Genomic DNA, 20,259 nt, shown 5'->3' with positions numbered 1-20,259 from the left:
GCGTGTCCGGGACCCCCGTAAGGGCTATGGGGGGAAAGGTCCCCAGGACCCCTTTGGGGGTACCCAGGGCCCCATGGGGTTATGGGGAGGACCCCAGGACCCATGTGGAGCTGGGGGTTGCAGGTACCCCAGGACTCCTGGGGGGTACCCCAAAACCCCTATGGGGGGAGAAGGTCCCTCAGGACCCCCAGGGCTCCTGTAGAGGGTGCCCCAAGACCCCTATGGGGCTATGTGGGGTACCCCAGGACCCCTGAGGGGTACCTAGGACCCCCAGGGGGCTATGGGGGGGTACCCCAGGACCCCTGAGGGGTACCTAGGACCCCTATGGGGCTATGGGGGGGTACCCCAGGACCCCTGGAGGGTACCCAAGACCCCCATGGGGCTATGGGGAGTACCCGAGGACCCCTGGGGAGTGCCCAAGACCCCTATGGGGCTATAGGGGGGCACCCCAGGACGCTCAGGGGGTACCCAAGACCCCTATGGGGCTATAGGGGGGCACCCCAGGACCTCTGGGGGGTACCAAGACCCCTATGGTGACACCATTGACTGTCACCTCCTGCTGGACTCGGGGCAGCAGCAGCCCCCAAATTATTGTAGGACCTACATAAACCCAGCGGGCTGCTGGGCCTATTAGGACATCACCCCCCTGAGCTGGGGGGGGGACACACACCGGGGGGGTGGGAGCCCCACAGTCCCCTTGTCACCCCCCTCTGTGCCCCCCATCCCGTTCATGTCCCATTAGGAAACCAAGGATGGAACCAAAGGCCTGGGGGGCTCTGGGCACACACAGGGGGGGATTTGGGGGTGCCAGAGCCCTGGGGAGGGGTCCCAGCGATGGGGGGGTTTGGCAGCCCCCGCATCGCCTCCCCCGGCACGCGCCGATCCGCAGCCCCCGCGCTAATTAATACTATTAATCAGCCTTTATGTAACGGCGGGGGTGTGCGCAGCACCCACGGCCGCAGCGCGGGGGGGGAACAGGTGGGACCCCCCCATTTCGGGGTGTCACCCCCCGCCTTGACCCACTGCACCTGGTGGCTTTGCCATGTCCCCACCTGCCACCAGGTCACCTTTGCTCGCTGGCACCCATGGGTGCTGCCCAGGGTGGGTGTCCTTGACTCTCCCAAATAGGGACTGTGAACAAAAGGGGGGGGGGTCCCAAAAAGCGGGGGGGCGTGGGCAGATCCGCGAGACAAAGCCGCGCTGCGGCGGGGAGCTCGTTACCGCTTCGGATCGTGATTGATGAGCGCGAAAATAGACTTTTGCAGCGAGCCGGATTCAGCAGGAGCTTCTGGGCGTTAATTCGGGGGAGTCGAACCCCCCGGGAGCTCGGGGGGGGGGCGCGGGGGGGTCCAACCCGCTCCGGAGTGCTTTGTTTTCCCCTATCTCGGATGGATTAATAAATGAATTAGTGGCGGACGAGGCCGCGGGTTTGTTTGGTGATGGTTCCGTTCGGGCTCCACCAGCGCCGGGACCCCCGTGTTGTACCGGGGGGGCTCTGGGGGGGGTCGGGGGCCGCGGCAGCCGCTGTCCCCCCCCCGGGGTGGCCGGTGAGTCATCGCGGAGCAGGCGGCGTGAGCGGAATGGCAAAGGCCGCCCCGCCGCCTCCTTCGCTCGCCCCATTAATTTTCCCCCAAGATGCTGCACGGGAGGAAAAATAAACACCCTGAGATTGGGGGGGGAGGGAAAACGTGACTTGAAATGGGGGGGGGAGAGGGGAAACTGAGGCACAGCGCTGGGGGGGGCGGTGACATGAGAAGCAGCTTTAATTAAAGGTGGTGAATGCTGGTGGTGTCACAGCCCCCCATCCGTCAAGGTCATGGTACCCCCGGACCCCCCCCATGGACCCACCTTTGGGTGCTGGGGAGCCCAGACCCCCCCCGAACGCCCCAGGGACACAGCCCCAAATATTCCCCACTTTCCACCCCCCCAAACACAAGTCGGACGCATCTGTTGGGGGAAAAGTGGTTTAGTGAAGGTTGGGGACAGTTGGGGATGTTGGGGACACCGTGGTGACATCCAGCGGGCAAAGGAAGACCTGGGGGGCCAGGCTGGAGGGGTTTGATGTGGGGGGGCCACAGCGGGGATGGCTCAGTGATAGCAGGGGGACAGGAAAGGGACACTTGGGGACAGGCCGGGGACACTTGGGGACACCGCGGTGGCATCCGGTGGCCAAAGAAGGATCTGGGGGTGCTCGGGGTTTGCTGGGGGGGCCGTGTCAGTGCGGGGGGGCCCTGGCCAGCAGGTTTTCCCGGCACACCTCGCGATAGGCGTTGCGGAGCAGCACGTATGGGAAGCAGCTCTCCAGCATGTCCAGCGTCAGGAACGACGACTCGGCCACCATCTGCGGGAGGGGACACGAGCACGGTGTCACCGCCCCCCCATTGCCTCAGTTCCCCCCCCCCTTGCCTCAGTTTCCCACCCCCTGCAGCGCTGGGTGTTCCCTCCCCAGCTCCGGATTGAAATATTTGCATTTAAATTGCTGCGCAGCGCGGGCGAGCGCTCCCGGAATATCAACACCCCCCATATACACCCAGCGCGGCCCCCCCCGGGGGTTCAGAGCCACATCCAGCCCCCCCCGGGGCCAACTGGAGCTGTGGGGCTGAGCACCCACAGCAGGGGGCAGCTGGGCAGAGCTGGAGCCCCCCCAGGGGCACCCACAGCCCCCCAGGACCCAGGGACACCCCACAACCCACTGAGGGGCACCTTAAACCCACCCAGGATTTAAGGACACCCCACAACCCACCCAGGACCTGGGACACCCCACAGCTCCCCAAGGACACCCCACAATCCCCCAAGGACACCCCACAACCCACCCAGGACCTGGGACACTCCACAGCTCCCCAAGGACACCCCACAATCCCCCAAGGACACCCCACAACCCACCCAGGACCTGGGACACCCCACAGCTCCTCCAGGACACCCCACAACCCACCCAAGACCCAGAGACACCCCAAAACCCACCAAGGGGCACCCTACAACCCACCCAGGACCTGGGACACTCCACAGCTCCCCAAGGACACCCCACAATCCCCCAAGGACACTCCACAACCCACCCAGGACCTGGGGCACCCCACAGCTACCCAAGGACACCCCACAACCCCATAAGGACCCAGGGGCACCCCACAGCCCCCTCAGGACCCAGAGACACCCCAAAACCTACCGGGGGGCACCCCACAGCCCCCAGGTGCACCCCAAAACCCACCGAGGGGCACCCCAAAGGACACAGGGACACCCCAGAGCCCCCCAGGGACACCCGCCCCCCCCGGCCCCACCAGCTGCAGCAGCAGGGACACGGAGTCGCGGTTCCTGGCGCGGAGCTTGTCCGGATCCTGGCCCAGCTGCAGGAGCCTGGCGGAGGCCAACTGGGGACACGGGGACAGCTGGGGACAGTCCCCACCCCGCGGGGACAGGGGGAGTCCTGGGGACAGCAGGGATCCTCCGGGGACAGAGGTGACCCCAAAGGGACAGTGGGGACCCCCCAGGGACAGAGGGGACCCCGGGGACCCACCAGCAGGAACTCCTTGAGGTGGGTCTCGATGTTCTTGTTGTGGACGGTGAAGAGCGCGGCCGAGACGTGCACGATGGCCTTGGCCAGGCAGTGGATGTTGTTGGCGTAGCCTGGGGACAGGGGCAGGTTGGGGACACAGGAAGGTTGGGGACAGAAGAAGGTTGGGGACACAGGTAAGCTGGGGCACAGGAAGGTCAGGGACACAGCAAGGTTGGGGACAGGGGAAGGTTGGGGACACAGGTAAGCTGGGACACAGGAAGGTCAGGGACACAGCAAGGTTGGGGACAGGGGAAGGTTGGGGACACAGGTAAGCTGGGACACAGCAAGGTTGGGGACCCAGCAAGGTTGGGGACATAGCAAGGTTGGGGACATAGCAAGGTTGGGGAAGGGGAAGGTTGGGGACAGAAGAAATTTGGGGACACAGGAAGGTTGGGGACAGCACAGGGTCTCCTCCCTTGGTTCCTGGTCAGCAGCCCTGGGGTCCTGCTGTCCCCACCGCTGTCCCCACCGCCCCTCAGCCGTGCTTATGTGGCACTGATGACCGCGGCACACAGCAGGTGTGACAGCTCGGGCTCAGGGACACGGGGACGGAGGGACGCGGGCTCACCGTCCAGCTCGGTGTTGTAGAGGGACGCGGGGTCGGCGGCCAGCAGGGGCAGGGACACGGCCACGAAGACCAGGAGCAGACAGGCCACCTTGTAGTCCTCCTCTGGGGACGAGCCCTCTGCCGGGGAGCCAGGGGACACTGGAGGGGACCGCGGGGGTCCCAGATCCCAGGGACACCCCCTGTGTCCCCCGTGTCCCCATACCTGTCTTGCTGCCAGCGAGGACGGTGACCAGCGCGGGGTCGACCTCGCAGGGGATCCCTGCAGCCGAGGCCACCTCAAAGATGCTCAGGGTGACCTGGGGGGACACACAAACTTGAGGTTGGGGACACAGGGTGACAGCTGGGACCGTGCAATGCCACACGGTGCCACACGATGCCACTCAGTGCCTGTAGCACCATGCAGTGACACACAGTGACACACAGGATACAGGACAGCAGCTTGGGGACAGTGTTCCAAGCACTGGAAGTGCCACCCTGTCCCTGTCCCCCCCACCTGGATGTCGGTGTCGGGGGTGACAACGTCCGTCAGACACTCAATGGGGCCCATCAGGAAGGGACAGTGGTGGGAGAAGACCTGGGGAGAGAAGGTGGGTGCTCCTGGTGTCCCCTGGGGCTGCTGGGTGGGGGTCCCGGCGGTGGGGGACACATGGGTGGGGGACATGCGGGTGGGGGACATGCGGGTGGGGGACACGCGGGTGGGGGACACGTGGGTGGGGGACACGCACCTCGCGCAGGCCCTGCTGGGCCATGGCGCGGAAGCTCAGGATCTCCCCGATGATCGTCATTCGCTTCAGGACGTTTTCAGCCGCTGCAGGAGGAAAGGGGACAGTGGGGACACAGGTGTGTCTGTGTCCCCAGCCGCGTGTGACAGTGTCCCCAGGTCCCCCCCGGGCTCACAGGTGAGGCGGGGCAGCAGAGCTGCCATCTGCTCGGGCTGGCCGGAGCTGGAGCGCAGCTGCACCAGCGTGTCCATGTTCTCGTTGACCAGCTTCTGCGGGGACACGGGGCTGGTGGCAGCGGGGACACGGCCAGGAAGGACGTCCTGTCCCCTCTGTGTCCCCTCCAGGCTGGCTGGCAGGCCCAAGGGACAGACAGGGGATGGGGATGGTCCCTGGGGTGGCCCTGGCCACCCTGTCACACTGCGCTCCAGAGCCTGGTCCCTTGTCTGCCAACCCCGGTCCCTGTCTCCTGACCCCAGTCCCTGTCACTTGATGCTGGTTCCTGTCCCCCAATCCTGGTCCCTGTCCCCTGATCCCAGTCTTGGTCCCCTGAGCCCAGTCTCGGTCCCCCAACCCCAGTCCCCATCCCCTGATCCTGATCTCAGTACCCAGACCCCAGTCCCTGTCCCCTGACCCTGATCTCGGTCCCCTGATCTGTGTTCTTGTCCCCTGACCCCAGTCTTGTTCCCCAGACCACAGTCCCTGTCCCTTGATCCCACTCTCAGTCCTCCAACCCCAGTCCCTGTCCCCTGATCCTGTTCCATTCCCTGGCTCTGGTCCATGTCCCCTGACCCTGATCGCTGTCCCCTGGTCCCCCACCTTCAGCTCGGTGACCTGGGAGCCCACGTGCCACATGAGGTTGTCACTCAGGAACTTCATGCCGTAGGGCCCCAGGAGCTCGGCCAGCGCCCGCATCTCTGCGCAAAGGGTGACAAGGATGGGGACATCGGTGCGGCTGGGAGAGGTGACAATCCCACCCCCCGCAGTGTCCCCGCGTCCCTCACCTGTGACATCGGAGAACTCGGCGGCGCTGAAGGGCGGCTCGCCCTCCCGTGACACCGTGACAAAGGCTTGCGTGGCGGGGGCCAGGACGATGGCCCCGGTGCTGGCTTGGCGCAGCAGGGCCTCCAGGTACCTGGGGACATCAAGTCGCTGTCACCGAGACCCACAACACCCCAGGGCCACCCCCCCGGGTCCCGGCGTGTCACCCACCAGTTGGTGTAGATGGTGGTGAGGGTCTGGTCGCCGGCGGCGTCGCGCGGCTGCGTCTGCTGCAGGAGGACACCGCGGATGAGCCGGCCCGTGTCCAGGGCCACCAAGTGTCCCAGCGATTGGATGAAGGTCACATAGGCGCTCAGCCCCACCAGCACCTCCGAGGGACGGGCCACCTCCTGCGTGGCCTGGCTGTAGCCCGCCATGGCCACGATGGCTCTGTGGGGACAGGAGGTGGCTGGCTGGGGGCCGTGGCCAAGTGTCCCCTCCCCTCCATGTCCCACGTCCCCAGCGCGGTCCCTACTTGGCGAGACGTGTCTCCAGGTGGCTGCTGAGGTACTCGGCCGGTGTCACCGTGTGCTCGAAGACGGTGAAGTTGGGGACATGGTTGAGGCTGAGGGACAGCTCGGCCAGCACCAGGTGCAGCTTGTCCATGCTGGGGCGAGGGGACAAGCGCCGTTAGCCACCCCGTGGGGACAACACCACGGTCACAGCGTGCCCACCGGTGGCCACCACACCCTGGCCAGCCCCAGGTCTCACTTGGTGGTCAAGGTCCGGTCCCTCCTCTGGCTCTCAGTCCCCGGTTTGTCTCGCTCGGGCTCCCCCTTCTTGGCTGGTGGCTTTGGGGTCTTCTTGCCACGGGCCTTGCTGATGGTGGAGGCGCAGTGCTTGGGCAGCAGCTGTTGGCCACCAGCAGCGGGTCATCACGGGCCACGGCACCGGGGACACCAATCGTGGCCTCCATGGCCACAGAGGTCACCGTCCCCAAGGTTGAATTGGGGACTTGACCTGCCAGGTCTTCCCTGCGTGGCCTTTGTTGTCCCAAGACCTTGGAGAACATGGAGGCCAAGGAGGTCCCAGGGGACAAAGAGGCCACAGAGAGCTCAGAGGTCATGGATACCACAAAGGTCATGGAGAGCACAGAGGTGCCAAGGGCCACAGACACCATGGAGACCCTAAAGGTCACAGAGATCCTGAAGGTCACGGAGACCTCAAAGGCTACAGAGACCACGGAGACCACAGAAGCTATGGAGATCCTGGAGACCACAGAGATCCCAAAGGCCACAGAGATGCTGAAGGTGATAGAGACCTCAAAGGTCATGGAGACCACAGAGATCCCAAAGGCCACAGGGATACTGAAGGTGATGGAGACCTCAAAGTTCATGGAGACCACAGAGATCCCAAAGGCCACAGAGATGCTGAAGGTGATAGAGACCTCAAAGGCTACAGAGATCCTGGAGACCACAGAGACCCCAAAGGCCACAGAGACACTGAAGGTGATGGAGACCTCAAAGGTCATGGAGACCACAGAGACCCCAAAGGCCACAGAGATGCTGAAGGTGATGGAGACCTCAAAGGTCATGGAGACCACAGAGACCCCAAAGGCCACAGAGACCCTGAAGGTGATGGAGGCCCCAAAGGCCACAGAGACCGCAGAGACGCGTCCCTCACCTGCTCGCTGAGGTTGTGCTGCTCGGCGCAGGCGTCCATGATGCAGGCGCTGGTTTGCCGCGCCATCTCCTCCAGGAACCTGTTGCACAGCCCCAGCGCCGTGGCCTTCAGGTGGGGATACTGTGGGGAACAAAGCCACGGGACCCTCACACCACCTGTGCAAGGATTCGCTTCGGGTGATTTCTCACCTGATCTTAAGACCACTGGGTTAAAAAGCTGGTTTGAAACCTCTGTAACTCCACCCTTAGTATAGAATATATACAGTTATTTAAATATTAGCCAGTAAGACTTCTTTAGTTTCCAAGGGAGAATACAGCAATATTGTTGTTGATTACCATGTCTCCTAAAACCCCCCTGCAGATAGTTCTTCCTGCTTAGGGTTCTGATTCTGAGCGGAACCATTTCATTTGCAGTAGACGGTGCAATTAATTCCCCATCTTCTGATTATTTTAAAAGTTCGTCGTTCTGAAAAACGCTGATGGGATCTTCTGGGTTCTTTTCCAGTTTCTTATTTCCCCTCAACTTCATTTGAACATCTCTGAGACTGTTTTTGTAAAACGATCAAGGTATAACACAACACCATAATGTGTGATGCGATAGACGCATTTGGGATTAAAATATGCACGTTAAGATAATAATCCTTCCCCTTTCCTTATAGAGATTTGGCGCTGCTTCACAATGCCTGTCCCTATGGTCATTATGAAGTAACAGAGCTCCTAGTAAAGGTTGAAGAGCTTAAATTGCATATTATTAACTAATGGGGGACAAAGCCACGACATTGTCACACCACACAGCACACGGGTCACGGCCACATCTGCAGCTTCCTCATGGCCATTGTCCCCGATTCCGACATGCCTGCGGTGTCCCCATGTCCCCCGTGTCCCCGTGTCCCCCGTGTCACCCCCCAGCAGGACCCACCTCCTCGGGACACATGGGGTGGAGGCAGCGGGAGAAGTGGCCGCAGAGCAGCGGGAAGGCGATGCTGTAGCGCAGCATCGAGGGCTCCTCCAGCGTCGCCACAAACATCTTCTCCACGGGCCGGGGGTAGAAACTGCCGGCGTGGGGACAAAGGACGTGGCTTGAAGTCCCTCAGCCATGGGGATTGTGGGGAAACTGAGGCAGGGGCTCACCAGAGGTCAGAGAGGTCGGAGGTCTCGGCCAGCAGCTCGTCCAGCGAGTCCAGCAGTTTGGTGTGGAAGACGATGAGGTTCATGACGCGCCCCACGTCGGGGTTGGAGCCCAGCGGCAGAGCCGCCTTGGCCACGCTGGTGTAGGCCTGTGGGGACAGCGGGGACAGTGGGGACAGCGACATGGCAGGAGAGGGATGGGGACAGTAATAGGGAAGGGGTTGAGGAGAGAGGAAGAGGAGTGGGATGCGGACAGGGAGAGGAACAGGGACAAGGATGGGACAGGGATGGGGAGAGAGGATGGGACTGGGGACAGGGACAAGGAGAGGGACAGAGGCAAAGATAGGGACAGGGACAAGGACAGGGATGGGGAGATAGGAAGGGGATGGAGACAGGAAAAAGGATGGGAATTAGGATCAGGACAGGGACAAGGAGGGGGACAGGAACAGGGATGGGGAGACAGGAAGGGGATTGGGATGGGGACAGGAACAAAGATGGGGACAGGGACAAGGATGGGGACAAGGCCAGGGACAGGAACAGCACCTGCAGCCGGAACCAGTCCAGACGGAGCGCTGTGAAATCAAACTGCTCCTTGTCATCAGCTGGGGGGAAACAGAAATATGGGGAGATGTGGCCATGGGGAGTGGGGTGAGGGTGACAGTGCGCCCCCCCAGGACCCCCAGGAGCTGTCACCTCCTCACCGTCCCCCCAGCATGGCCCAGGGCTCCCAGGGCAGATGGGACATGCTGAGGGACATCTGTGCCTGGGCAATGACAAGGACACACCAGTGGGGACACTAGTTCCCATGCAGTGCCAGTGACACACTGGGGGGGCATCGGTCCCTGGACAGTGCCAGGGACACTCCAGGGGGGACACTGGTCCCCAGGAAGTACCAGGAACATGCTGGGGGACACGCGTCCCTGGGTGGTGACAGTGACAGGCCAGGGGGGCCACAGTCAGTACCTTCCTTGCCAGCAAGAGCCGAGAGGGAGCTGACGAAGGCCGAGAGGATGACGGACTCCTCCTCGGGACACACGGAGAGGTTCTGCGGGGACGGGGACAGCGTGAGGGACAGCCAGGCCAGGGCAGGGCGCACAGGGCCAGCCCCCAGCGGTGTCCCCAGTACCTGGATGACATCGCTGAGCAACAGGGCGTCGAAACGAGCCAGGTAGGGGACGTGGTATCGCCGCAGGACCCCGACCCGCCGCCGCACCAGCTCCCGCAGCTGCTCCGTGAGGAAGAGGAGCTCGGCCACGCAGCTGCGCCGGGGTCAGCGTCAGCGCCGGGGTCCCCAAAACCGCCCCCCGGGGCTGGGGTGGCCCCCACGGGTGGCCGTGGTACCTGTCGGTGAAGTCCTCGGGGGTTTTGGTCTTGGTGACGTGCTCGGCGTGGCGCAGCAGCCAGGTGAGCTCGTCGCGGCAGAAGGAAAGGGCCATGAAGACGAAGAGCGCCTGGGGAAAGGGGACGGGGACGGGGTGACGCCCCCACACACAGAGCACACGGCACCCGGGTCACAGCCCCGCGCACGGGCAGAGCTACAGCACCCCAAACTGCACCCCAAACCTGCACCCAAACCTGCACCTAAACCCTGCACCCCAAACCTGCACCCAAACCTGCACCTAAACCCTGCACCCCAAACCTTCACCCAAACTGCATCCCAAACTGCACCCAAACCTGCACCCAAACTGCACCCAAACCTGCACCCCAAACCCCAAATCCTGCACCCCAAACCTGCCCCCCAAACCTGCATCCCAAAGCCCAAACCATGCACCCAAACCTGCACCCCAAACCCTGTACCCCAAATCCTGCACCCCAAATCCTTCCACCAAACCCTGCACCCAAACCTGCATCCAAACCTGCACCCAAACCTGCACCCCAACCCTGCACCCAAACCCTGTACCCCAAACCCTGCACCCCAAACCCTTCACCCAGGCAACACCAACACCCCAAACCCTGCACCCCACCCCCCCCGCACCCCAAAGCCGCTCCCAGCCCCCCGTCCCGCTCGCCCCTCACCTTGGGCCCCAGCAGCCCGGGCTGATCCTCCAGCAGAGCCGCCAGCTCCCGCAGCGCCCCCCGCAGGAACGAGCGCCGGCCGCGGTGCAGGGACCCGCTGCGGGTCGGGGGGGGGGTCAGGGTGGGGGGCAAGGCCACCCGAGCCCCCCCCAGCCTCCCCTGTCACACAGGCACCAGGTGGCAAAAGTGGGGGCTGAGACATGCGGATCTAATTGGGGCCCCCCCACACACACACAGAGGGTCCTGGCACCCCGGGACCCCCCCCCCAGCTCTTTGAGACCTATAGGACCCCCAGCACCCTTTGGGTCACCCTGGGACCCTCCCCAGCCCCCCCAACCTGGTTTGCTCCCCCCATGGAGTCCCCAACCTGTGAGCCACGGCGTGTTCCTTGCACTCCTTGAGATCGGCCACCCGCTTCCCGTACCTGCCAGGGGACACGGGCTGCCAGGGCTGGGCACGGCATCGGGGGGCCCTGGCACCCCCAGAGCCCCCCCAGAAACCCCCCAGAGTTCCGGAAAACCCCTAAATCCCCTGCAACCCCCCAGAGCTCCAGGGATCCCACAGAGCCTCCAGCACCCCCACAGAGTCATTGGCACCCAGGGGAGCCCCAGGCACCCCCACAGAGCCCCTGGCACCCAAGATACCAGCTGGCAGAGCCCCCAGCCCCTGGCACCCCCCATGACACCCCCCAATTACCCTTTGAGGCCACCAAGCAGCTCCTCGGTGACCTTATGGACCTGGATGGCCTCGTCGCGGAGCAGGGTGACATAGAGCGAGCCCTGCAGCGCCAGCCGCCACAGCTCCAGGCACTGCGGGGACGCGGCCAGCGCCCCGGGGCACACCAGGAACCCCACTGCGGGGACAGCGTCAGGGGACAGCCCGCAACGGGGGGACAGGCTGCCCAGGGGGGCTGGGGACACCGCATGGGGCTGGGAACGCTGCCCATGTGGGGCTGGGGACGCCTGTGTAGGGCTGGGGACACTGTGCCCATGTGGGGCTGGGGACACCGGTGTAGGGCTGGGGACACCTGTGTAGGGCTGGGGACATTGTGCCCCTGTGGGACTGGGGACACCTGTGTGGGGCTGGGGACACTGTGCCCATGTGGGGCTGGGGACATTGTGGCCACATGGGGCTGGGGACACAGTGCCCATGTGGGGCTGGGGACACCTGTGTGGGGCTGGGGACACGTGCATTGTGCTGGGGACACTGTGCCTGTGTGGGGCTGGGGACATTGTGCCCCTGTGGGACTGGGGACGCCTGTGTGGGGCTGGGGACACTGTGGCCACATGGGGCTGGGGACCGTGGTCACCGCGAGGACTCACAGAGGATCCAACGCTCCATCACCTCCAGCGACAGGTACTCACAGGCCATCTGTGGACACAGGTGTCACCATGTCACCCCTCCAGGTGTCCCCCCGGGCGCTGTCCCGTCCCCGCGCGGTGTCCCCGGGTGTCACTCACGGTGTCGGAGCTGGCGGGGCTGAGCATGGTGCCGGCGGTGCCGAGCAGGCTGAGCAGCTGGTCGCTGCGCCATTGCTCCGCGCTCTGGTTCCGCCGCGCAAAGAGGAAATGCAGGGACAGGAGGGCACTGGTGACAGCCTGGGGGACAAGGGGACATCACGGGGGGGGCTGTGCGACGGACAGGGACAGGATGAGGCCCCAGTGGTTACGGGAAACCCCGTCCCACCTTGGTGTGTGGCGCAAATTCCTCTGGCAGCTTCTTGAGGGGGTGATCGTACTCTAGAACCATCTGTCCCAGGCGGGCGAAGCTGGGGTCACTGCGGGGACGGTGACACGGGGGTTGGGGACAGCCCGTGGGGACAGCCGTGGTGGGGACAGCCCGTGGGGCCAGCAGCCCCACCTGGCGCCATGGCTCATCTCGTGGGCGCAGTGGTACAAGCCGATGAGCAGCCGGCGGTCCTCGGTGCGGGCCAGCAGCAGGACAAGGGACACGTAGGTGACAACCAGGTCCAGGTAGCCCTTGGTGAAGTCGTAGTTGACATTCTGGGGGGGGGACAGCCCGTGAGGTGGTGGGCACGGCTGTGGCACCCCCAAAGTCCCCTCAGCCAGGACCCCCCGACTCACGATGTCGAAGTAGCACTGGTTGGCATCGATGGTGTTCAGCAGCTCATAGACGTGGTCCTGGCAGGGAGGGGACAATGGGACGTGTCACCGCTGTGTCCCCCAGGCCTGAAAAGCCCCCAAAACCCCCTCTGCCCCCCAAAGCCCCCCTCTTCCCCCCACCATGCACCCCAGCTCACCCTGAACTCCAGGACGTCCAGGAAGGTGTGATAAAAGGGTCCCAGCGCCCGGGCGATGTCCCCTCTGTCCTTGTGCACCGGCCCCAGGTGTTGCTGCAGTGGGACAGTGGGGACACCCGGGGTGGGGTGACACAGAGGGACACCCCGTGTGGGGTGACATGGGGCAGGGGGTGACAGGATGACCAAGAGAGGAGAATGGAGAGGAAGGCAGGTGGTAGTGACACAAAGCGAGGTGACGCGGAGCAGGGTGACGTAGGGGACGATGCAGACAGTGGATGGGGACAACGTGGGGTGGGGACGGTGAGGACACTGGGGGCGGAGGGGACACCCCAGCAGGGCTGGGACGGGGTGGGGACTGAGGGGACAGTGGGGTGGGGACAGAGGGGACATCCCGGTCACTCACCGTGCTGCTCCGCACGTCCAGGTGGGGAAACTTCTTGCTGATGAACTTGAGGGACGGCTCCATTGCCTTGTCACTCAGGAAGGGTGGCCGAGTCTTGGGGTCCGAGCAGCTCTGTGGGGACACCCCAATGTCAGACCCCCCAAAACCCTCAGACCCCCCATCTGAACCCCTCCCTCCGCAACGCCACCACTCCCCATTTCTTCATGTCACTCGTCCCAGGCTATTACCCATAGATTGGTGGGGTACCCTGGTGTCCTGCACCCCAACCCTTCCCCTCGAGGGGACCCAGCCCCCCCCTGGCCCTCCACCCACCTTCTTGATGTTGTAGATGCGGACGAGGACGCCCCGTCCCCGCTCATTGAGGATCGTCAGCTTCTCGGCGAACTTGTTCTGGTAGATGGAGGGCAGCGACATGGCAGCGACGCGCCGGGGGGGCCACCCTTGTGTCCCCCACGTCCCCAACTTCCCCTTCTTGGGCTTCCGCACTGGGGCCACCACCCCGTGACACCGACGCCAGCGCCACGTGACGCTGCCGGCGCCTGGTGACACGGTTGTGTGACACCGTGGCTGCGTGACACCGCCACCATGGAGGTCCAGCCGTGGCCAAGTGACACCAGCCGTGTCCAGGTGACACCGTTACAGCCACATAGTGCCAGTCCCAGCTGTTCTATATGACCAGGACCGTATAGCACTGTCTGTCACTGTGTGACACCAGCCATGGCCCTACAGCAGCACCCAGGGCCATACAGCACCAACCGTGACCCATATAGCAGCAACCAGGCCTGTATAGCACCACCCGTGGCACATATAGCGTTGTGTGGGCCCATAAATCACCATTCAGAGCCTATATATCACTCCTATAACATTGTCTGAGCTCATATGGCATCTCCTGGGGCTCATATAACATCGCCCAAGGTTCCTATAGTACCATCCAGAGCCCATATAGCACAGCCCATGGCCCACATAACATTGCCTGGGCCCATATAGTGCAACCCTGTGAGTATATAGCGCTCATATAACATTGTCTGGGCTCACACAGCATCTCCTGGGGCCCATGTAACTCTGCCTGGGCCCGCATGGCACCACCTGGGGGCACCTATAGCACTACCTGGGGCTCATGTAACACTGTCCGGGGCTCCTATAGCACCACCTGGGGCACATATAGCAGAGCCCAGGGTTCATATAACATTGTCTGGGCTCGTACAGCATCTCCTGGGGCCCATACGCCACCATCTGGGCCCACACGGCACCGGCCGCGCCTACTCGGCCACGCCGCGGGCGCCCCACCAAGCCCCGTTGCCATGGTGACAGCGGCCTGCGCCGGAAGCCGAGCCCCGTTGCCATGGCAACAGCGGCCTGCGCCGGAAGCCCAGCCCCGTCGCCATGGCGACGCGTCGGCGCCCGTTGCGTCTGGGAGTCGGTTGAGCGGGGACGGCCGGGCCGGGCTGTGGTCTGGGCACCATAATGGACCCCGAGCAGCTCGTCCAGTGCCCCTACGATAAAAGCCACCAGATAAGGGCGGCCAGGCTGCCCTACCACCTGGTGAAGTGCGAGAAGGTGAGCGGGGGCCGGGAATGGGGCCTTCAGGGCTGGGTTTGGGGCCTTCAAGGCCGGGTTTGGGGCTCAGCCGGCCCCCCCAACCCAGCGCCTCTCACTCCTTCTCGCCCCCCCCCAGAACAACCCGGGGGTGGCCCGCAGACTGGCCACCTGCCCCTTCAACGCCAGGCACAGGGTGCCCCGCGCCACCCTCCAGCACCACGTCGCCTCCTGCCCCGACAAGCGCCAGCTCGACAACCCCCTCGGTACAGCGGGACCCCCCCACCCCGGCAGCCAGCGGCCGCGCTCGGCTGTGCCCCCCGCCCACAACTGTCCCCTCTCTGTGTCCTCGCAGGGGCGGACCCACCGCTCAGCAACACAACGGTGCGCAATGAGACCCCCAAAGCTTGGCAGGGACTCCCGTGCCAGGAGGACTGGGAGGCTGGTGAGTGTCCCCCAGTGCCCCCCAACCCCGTGTCACCCCAAGGTGTCACCCCAAGGTGTCACCCCAAGGTTGGCACGTCCCCGTCTCGTCCCCCTTTGCAGAGCTGCAGGGCCTGGAGGAGCAGCCGCCGTTCATCCTCAGAGCCGGGGCGAACAACCTGCTGCTTCCATCCAACAGGTAGGACCGTGCGGGGGTGACAATGTCCCCTCCCTGGGTGCCCCCCCTCAGGGTGCCGCCCACACCGACCCCCCCACATCCTCTTTTGCTCCCCAGATCTGCGCCAGAAGCACTCACAAAGCAAAGCCATGATGAAGGAGCCGCAGGACACAGTGCGCACGAGGGACAAGTGACAGTGGCAGCGGGACAAGGACAGTGCCTGACACTGCCCCAGGATTTGGGGGTCCGCGGTGCCAGGGGGGCTGTGCCCCTTCGGCCACTGCTGGGGGGTGTAGTGCCCCCCCCCGGGTTTTAAATGGATTTTATGCTGAAAACTTTAAATGTCATTTTAGTAAAGTATTTTGCATTTTAAAGTGCGCAGTGACTTGTCATCCAGGCGGGGACGGAGGGGACACTGTGGGGTGGGGACTGGGGCACCCCCAGGAGACAGACGCTGGGGGGACCCAGGGGATGGGGACCCAGGGGACCATGTGACTTGGGGACGGGGACACCCTGGGGACCCCTGGCATGGCTCCCCCTCCTCCTGAGGGGGCTCTGGCAGCATGGGGGGGCCGGGGGGGGCAACAGCTCCAGTGCACAGTGTGGGTCCCTGTCACTCCCCCAGTGTATCCCCATAACCCCCCAGTATGTCCCTGTCACCCCCCCAGTGTGTCCCCATAAACCTCCAGTGTGTCCCTTTCACCCCCTCAATGTGTCCACATAACCCCCCGATGTGTCCCCAAACCCCCCCCAGTGCGTCCCAGTCCCCCCCCCCATCCCCCTGTCCCCAACCACCCCCAAACTCTGACGGGGGGACAGTGACAAAAGAGACGGATTGTCACCAAACCAGCTCCAGCCACCCCTAAACCCCCATTCCCAACAACTGGGGGAACTCCTGCTCCCCCGCCCCGGCCACCAGTGTGTCCCCCCCAGTCTCTTTGCCACCAAAACAGGCGTTTCCAGGCACATTTTGGGCTCGGGGCGGGGGGGCTATTTTGGTGCCTCTTGCGCAACGTGGTTGCCTCGTGTTCAGGCTCCCATAGGTCCCCCCCCCGGGAAAGGGGCGGGGGAAGGCTGGGGAAGCCTCATTAACCCCCCCGCCCTGTGCATTCCTCCCAAAAATGCGTCACATTGTCCCCCGTGTCCCCCCCCCGCTGCATGTCACACCCATGTGTCAGCACGGGGGGTGTCCCCGATTCTCTGTGTGTCCCCCTAATTCTCTGTGTGTCCCTCACCAATTCCTTCCCCCCATCGGGATATTTCACGGACCCCCCCCAGACCCTCTTTGCGGGGGGTGAGAAAAGGCTAAAACGTGACAAATTTGGGGTAATTCCTGTAGAAATAAGAACATGTGTGTCACAGCGAAAATCTGAATTTGGGGGGAAATCCTCATTTTCCTCCCATTCTTCCCCATTCAGGGGATGGGGGACGTCATCCCGCCGTCCCCCCCCCGTGTGTGTCCCCCCCGGCATGATCTGGTGTTGCAATTAATTCCTCCCCCGCCACAATTGCAGCTGCGGGACCGTTTTGTTGCACATCTGGCAGCAGCTGCACATCCCGGACCCGCCCGCCCGGGCGGCTCTTTCCTGAAAAGCCGGACCTTAAACATAAAGTTTTTCTCCACCTTAAGTTTGTTTCTCAAGCTTAATTTTGACTTCTTTCCCCTTTTTTTTTCCTGAGCCGGAGCCTAAACACGACTCATCCCATTACACTTAAACCTGCCAAGCACAAACCTCACCCCGCCTTTAATTTTTAATATATGTTGGTTTTTTACCTCCTTAAACACGTTTTAAACCCATTTATCGAATGTATAGGCGGGGTTTATCCCACCCTCTCCCCAAACCGCCCACTTGGGTTTATCTCCTTAAAACGGGTTTTATTCAGCATCCTCTCAGACCACAAATCTCTGTCCCCTCTCAGAACCGTTTCCCCCCCCCAAATACCCCCCTAAATGGTTAAAAACTTATCCCCCCACACACACACTTTTTGGTTGTTGTTTCCTCACTCGTTTCAATCCGCATCTCTCCCCTGGGTTTTGCAAAAGTTCCATGTGCGTTCGAACTTTGCCAGGAGTTTTTACTCCGGGGGGGGGTTGAATCCAACCGGGGGGGGGGGGTTGGATGAACCCAGGCGGGGGGGGGATGGAAAAACCCGCTTTATTTTCATTAGGAAACCGGATGAGAATCCACAGGCGTTTCCCTTCGTTTTTCCACCTATTTTGCCTTGTTTTTACTCTCCCGGGGGGGGAGCAGTTGCTGAGCTGCCCCCCCCCCCATTTAAAAGTGTGTGTGTGTCCTCCCCGCGCTGCGATTTTGGGGAGATTTGGTGCTTTTTTTGCCGTTTAACGGCTTTTCCCTGGTTTGTTCCGTGGAGGATGATCCATCCCGTTTACACCCCCATTTGCACGGCCCGGGGGGGGCAAATGAGCCCCCCCTGCACGGACAGGAGTGGCCCCACCCCGGGGACATAATTAACATATCAATTAATTAAAACTCGACCGTCAAACAGCGGCAGGAAAAGGAAAAGGAAAAGCGCAGGAACCGGCGCTTTGAAGTCGCCCGGGGGCGGGGGGGGGACACACACGACCCGGGGGGGGGTTGCAGCGTCTGCCCCCCCCTCGTCAATCGAGCACCAAACCTGCCGGGTTTGGCCTCAAAACGTGGTTAATCCCAGGTAGCCCGGGTTGGTGCGGCCGCATTTTTGGGGTGTTTTACCCAATATCGGCGTGTTGGAAAAGGTCAAAAAGTGGGGGACACCCCGGGGGGGGGTGGCCCGAATTGACATCGGGGGGGACACCCTAGGGGGGGTGGCCCGAAGTGACATCGGGGTGTCCCTTGGCTGCCTGGGAGGTGGGGGACAAAAATAGCGGGGTGAAATGTCCCCTGTGTCCCCAACCAACCGCTGCCTTTCTCTGGGCCCCCAGGCGGGGTGACAACCCCAGGTGGGGGGGTGACAACCCCAGAGCGGGGTGACAGCCCCATGGTGGGGGTGACAGCCGCATAGCGGGGGGTGGTGGCCCTGGGTGACATCGGGGGGTCGCACACCAGCGCCACGTGCGTGTCACCCCTTACAGTGTCACCTCCGCCCCTCCCGTAGTGTCACCTCCGTGTCCCTACCCTATGTGCCCCCCCCTCCGCGTTTCGGGGGCCCCCCCCGGGCTGGCCCGGTGCCCGAATCCCCATCGCCCGCAGGCTCCAGCGCCTTTTTGGGAAGAGCAGGCGCCGCTCGGGCTCCGCGCCAGCCCGGGGCACCGCGCCAGCGGGGAAACTGAGGCACGCACCGGGTGTCCCCCCCCCGCACCCATAGGGGTGACTCAATGTCACCCTCTGGCCTCCCAATACATGGGGGTGGCAGCCCAGCAACCCGAGGGGGGGGACACAGGGGTGACGTGGCCCCCGCTGCCCCGCCAGGCTATATAGGGGCTGGCGGCTGCGGTGAGTCAGGCCTGGGCCCCCCCGGCCCCCCCGGTGACTCAGGGACGCTCCCCAGCACTGGCCATACTTAGCAAGGGGCACCCGAACCCTGACCCCGGGGGGGGTGCCTGGGGATGGGGGGGAGGACACGTGGGGTGTCCCGGGGGTGGGGGGATGTGGGGTGTCCCCAGAGTGGGGATGGGGGACCATGGGGTGCTCTGGGGATGGGGGTGTCCCCAGAATGGGGATGGGGGACCTTGGGGTGCTCTGGGGATGGGGGTGTCCCCAGAATGGGGATGGGGGACCTTGGGGTGCTCTGGGGATGGGGGGTGTCCCCAGAATGGGGATGGGGACCATGGGGTGTTCTGGGGATGGGGGGGATGAGGGGTGTCCCCAGAATGGGGATGGGGGACCTTGGGGTGCTCTGGGGATGGGGGGTGTCCCCAGAATGGGGATGGGGGACCTTGGGGTGCTCTGGGCATGGGGGGTGTCCCCAGAATGGGGATGGGGACCATGGGGTGTTCTGGGGATGGGGGGACGTGGGGTTGGAATCCAGGGGGTGTCCCATGGATGGGGGGGACATGGGGTTGGAATCCATGGGGTGTCCCCAGAATGGGGATGGGGGGCACATGGGGTGTCCCAGGGATGGGGGGATATGGGGACAGCACCCGTGGGGATGAGGGTGGCCCCAAATCAGACTTTTCCAGGCCCAGCGTGGGGGAAACTGAGTCACGAGTGGGGCGGCCTGTGGCCACGGGCACCCGCACGGCCCATGTGTGGGGACATGGGGACACAGGGATGAGTGTGAACAAGCGGGCAGGGCCAGGACACACGTGTGTGCAGGAGGGGACAGTGCCAGGACACGTGTGCACAAGGGGACAGTATCAGGACATGTGTGTGTGCACAAGGTCACAGTGTCAGGACACGCGTGTGTGCACAAAGGGACAGGTCAGGACACACACATGTGCACGAGGGGACCGTGTCAGCGCACACGGGGACGATGTCAGGACACAAGGTGACGGTCTCAGGGCACACGTGTGCACAAGGTGACGGTCTCAGGGCACACGTGTGTGCACGAGGTGACGGTCTCAGGGCACACGTGTGTGCACAAGGTGACGGTCTCAGGACACACGTGTGTGCACGAGGTGACGGTCTCAGGACACACGTGTGTGCACAAGGTGATGGTCTCAGGATACACGCGTGTGCACAAGGTGACGGTCTCAGGGCACACGCGTGTGCAGGGGGGGCCGGGCGTGCAGGGGCAGGAAGGGCCTCGGCGCCAGCGCATTGTTCGCTGCCTGCCCGTCACTTCCCCCCCCAGCCACGGAAATGTCCCCATTGTCCCCACGGGCACCGTGCCCACGGGGGGCACACGCAGCCCCGCACCCACACGCGTGTGTGAGCT

At 63.5% G+C, this 20,259-nt stretch overlaps 2 protein-coding genes across 2 annotated transcripts; one reads left to right on the top strand and one right to left on the bottom strand.

Moving 5' to 3' along the window:
• Positions 1-1,958: 1,958 nt before the first annotated feature.
• On the bottom strand, positions 1,959-13,785 carry NCKAP1L (NCK associated protein 1 like). Its single transcript, XM_082073559.1, has 31 exons — positions 13,617-13,785; positions 13,305-13,415; positions 12,902-12,994; positions 12,726-12,782; positions 12,502-12,644; positions 12,328-12,418; positions 12,102-12,239; positions 11,964-12,012; positions 11,338-11,494; positions 11,009-11,065; positions 10,642-10,738; positions 9,967-10,076; positions 9,752-9,884; positions 9,589-9,670; positions 9,169-9,227; positions 8,629-8,774; positions 8,417-8,549; positions 7,499-7,618; positions 6,587-6,726; positions 6,351-6,482; positions 6,047-6,265; positions 5,839-5,969; positions 5,654-5,751; positions 5,013-5,106; positions 4,841-4,923; positions 4,609-4,689; positions 4,318-4,411; positions 4,116-4,232; positions 3,509-3,618; positions 3,273-3,362; positions 1,959-2,341 (listed from the first exon to the last, which is right to left on the bottom strand). The coding sequence occupies exons 1-31, from the start codon at positions 13,716-13,718 to the stop codon at positions 2,216-2,218; spliced, it is 3,393 nt and encodes a 1,130-aa protein (XP_081929685.1). The 5' UTR covers positions 13,719-13,785; the 3' UTR covers positions 1,959-2,215.
• A 904-nt stretch (positions 13,786-14,689) lies between these two features.
• On the top strand, positions 14,690-15,815 carry GTSF1 (gametocyte specific factor 1). Its single transcript, XM_082073574.1, has 5 exons — positions 14,690-14,861; positions 14,980-15,106; positions 15,196-15,285; positions 15,387-15,462; positions 15,559-15,815. The coding sequence occupies exons 1-5, from the start codon at positions 14,769-14,771 to the stop codon at positions 15,755-15,757; spliced, it is 585 nt and encodes a 194-aa protein (XP_081929700.1). The 5' UTR covers positions 14,690-14,768; the 3' UTR covers positions 15,758-15,815.
• The last annotated feature ends 4,444 nt before the right edge of the window (positions 15,816-20,259 follow it).

This window comes from Streptopelia decaocto, assembly GCF_964273445.1.
Source record: "Streptopelia decaocto genome assembly, chromosome: 27".
Lineage (NCBI taxonomy): Eukaryota > Metazoa > Chordata > Aves > Columbiformes > Columbidae > Streptopelia > Streptopelia decaocto.
This window is presented reverse-complemented; position numbering and strand designations above follow the sequence as displayed.

Coding starts and splice junctions, on each gene's coding strand:
- NCKAP1L (XM_082073559.1), bottom strand. CDS start 13,718: ATGTCGCTGCCCTCCATCTACCAGAACAAGTTCGCCGAGAAGCTGACG. Junction 12,240..12,327: donor AATTTGCGCCACACACCAAG/GTGGGACGGGGT, acceptor CTTGTCCCCCAG/GCTGTCACCAGTGCCCTCCT. Junction 3,619..4,115: donor CTACAACACCGAGCTGGACG/GTGAGCCCGCGT, acceptor CCCTGTCCCCAG/GCTACGCCAACAACATCCAC.
- GTSF1 (XM_082073574.1), top strand. CDS start 14,769: ATGGACCCCGAGCAGCTCGTCCAGTGCCCCTACGATAAAAGCCACCAG. Junction 15,286..15,386: donor CCAGGAGGACTGGGAGGCTG/GTGAGTGTCCCC, acceptor CCCCCTTTGCAG/AGCTGCAGGGCCTGGAGGAG. Junction 15,463..15,558: donor CTGCTGCTTCCATCCAACAG/GTAGGACCGTGC, acceptor TTTGCTCCCCAG/ATCTGCGCCAGAAGCACTCA.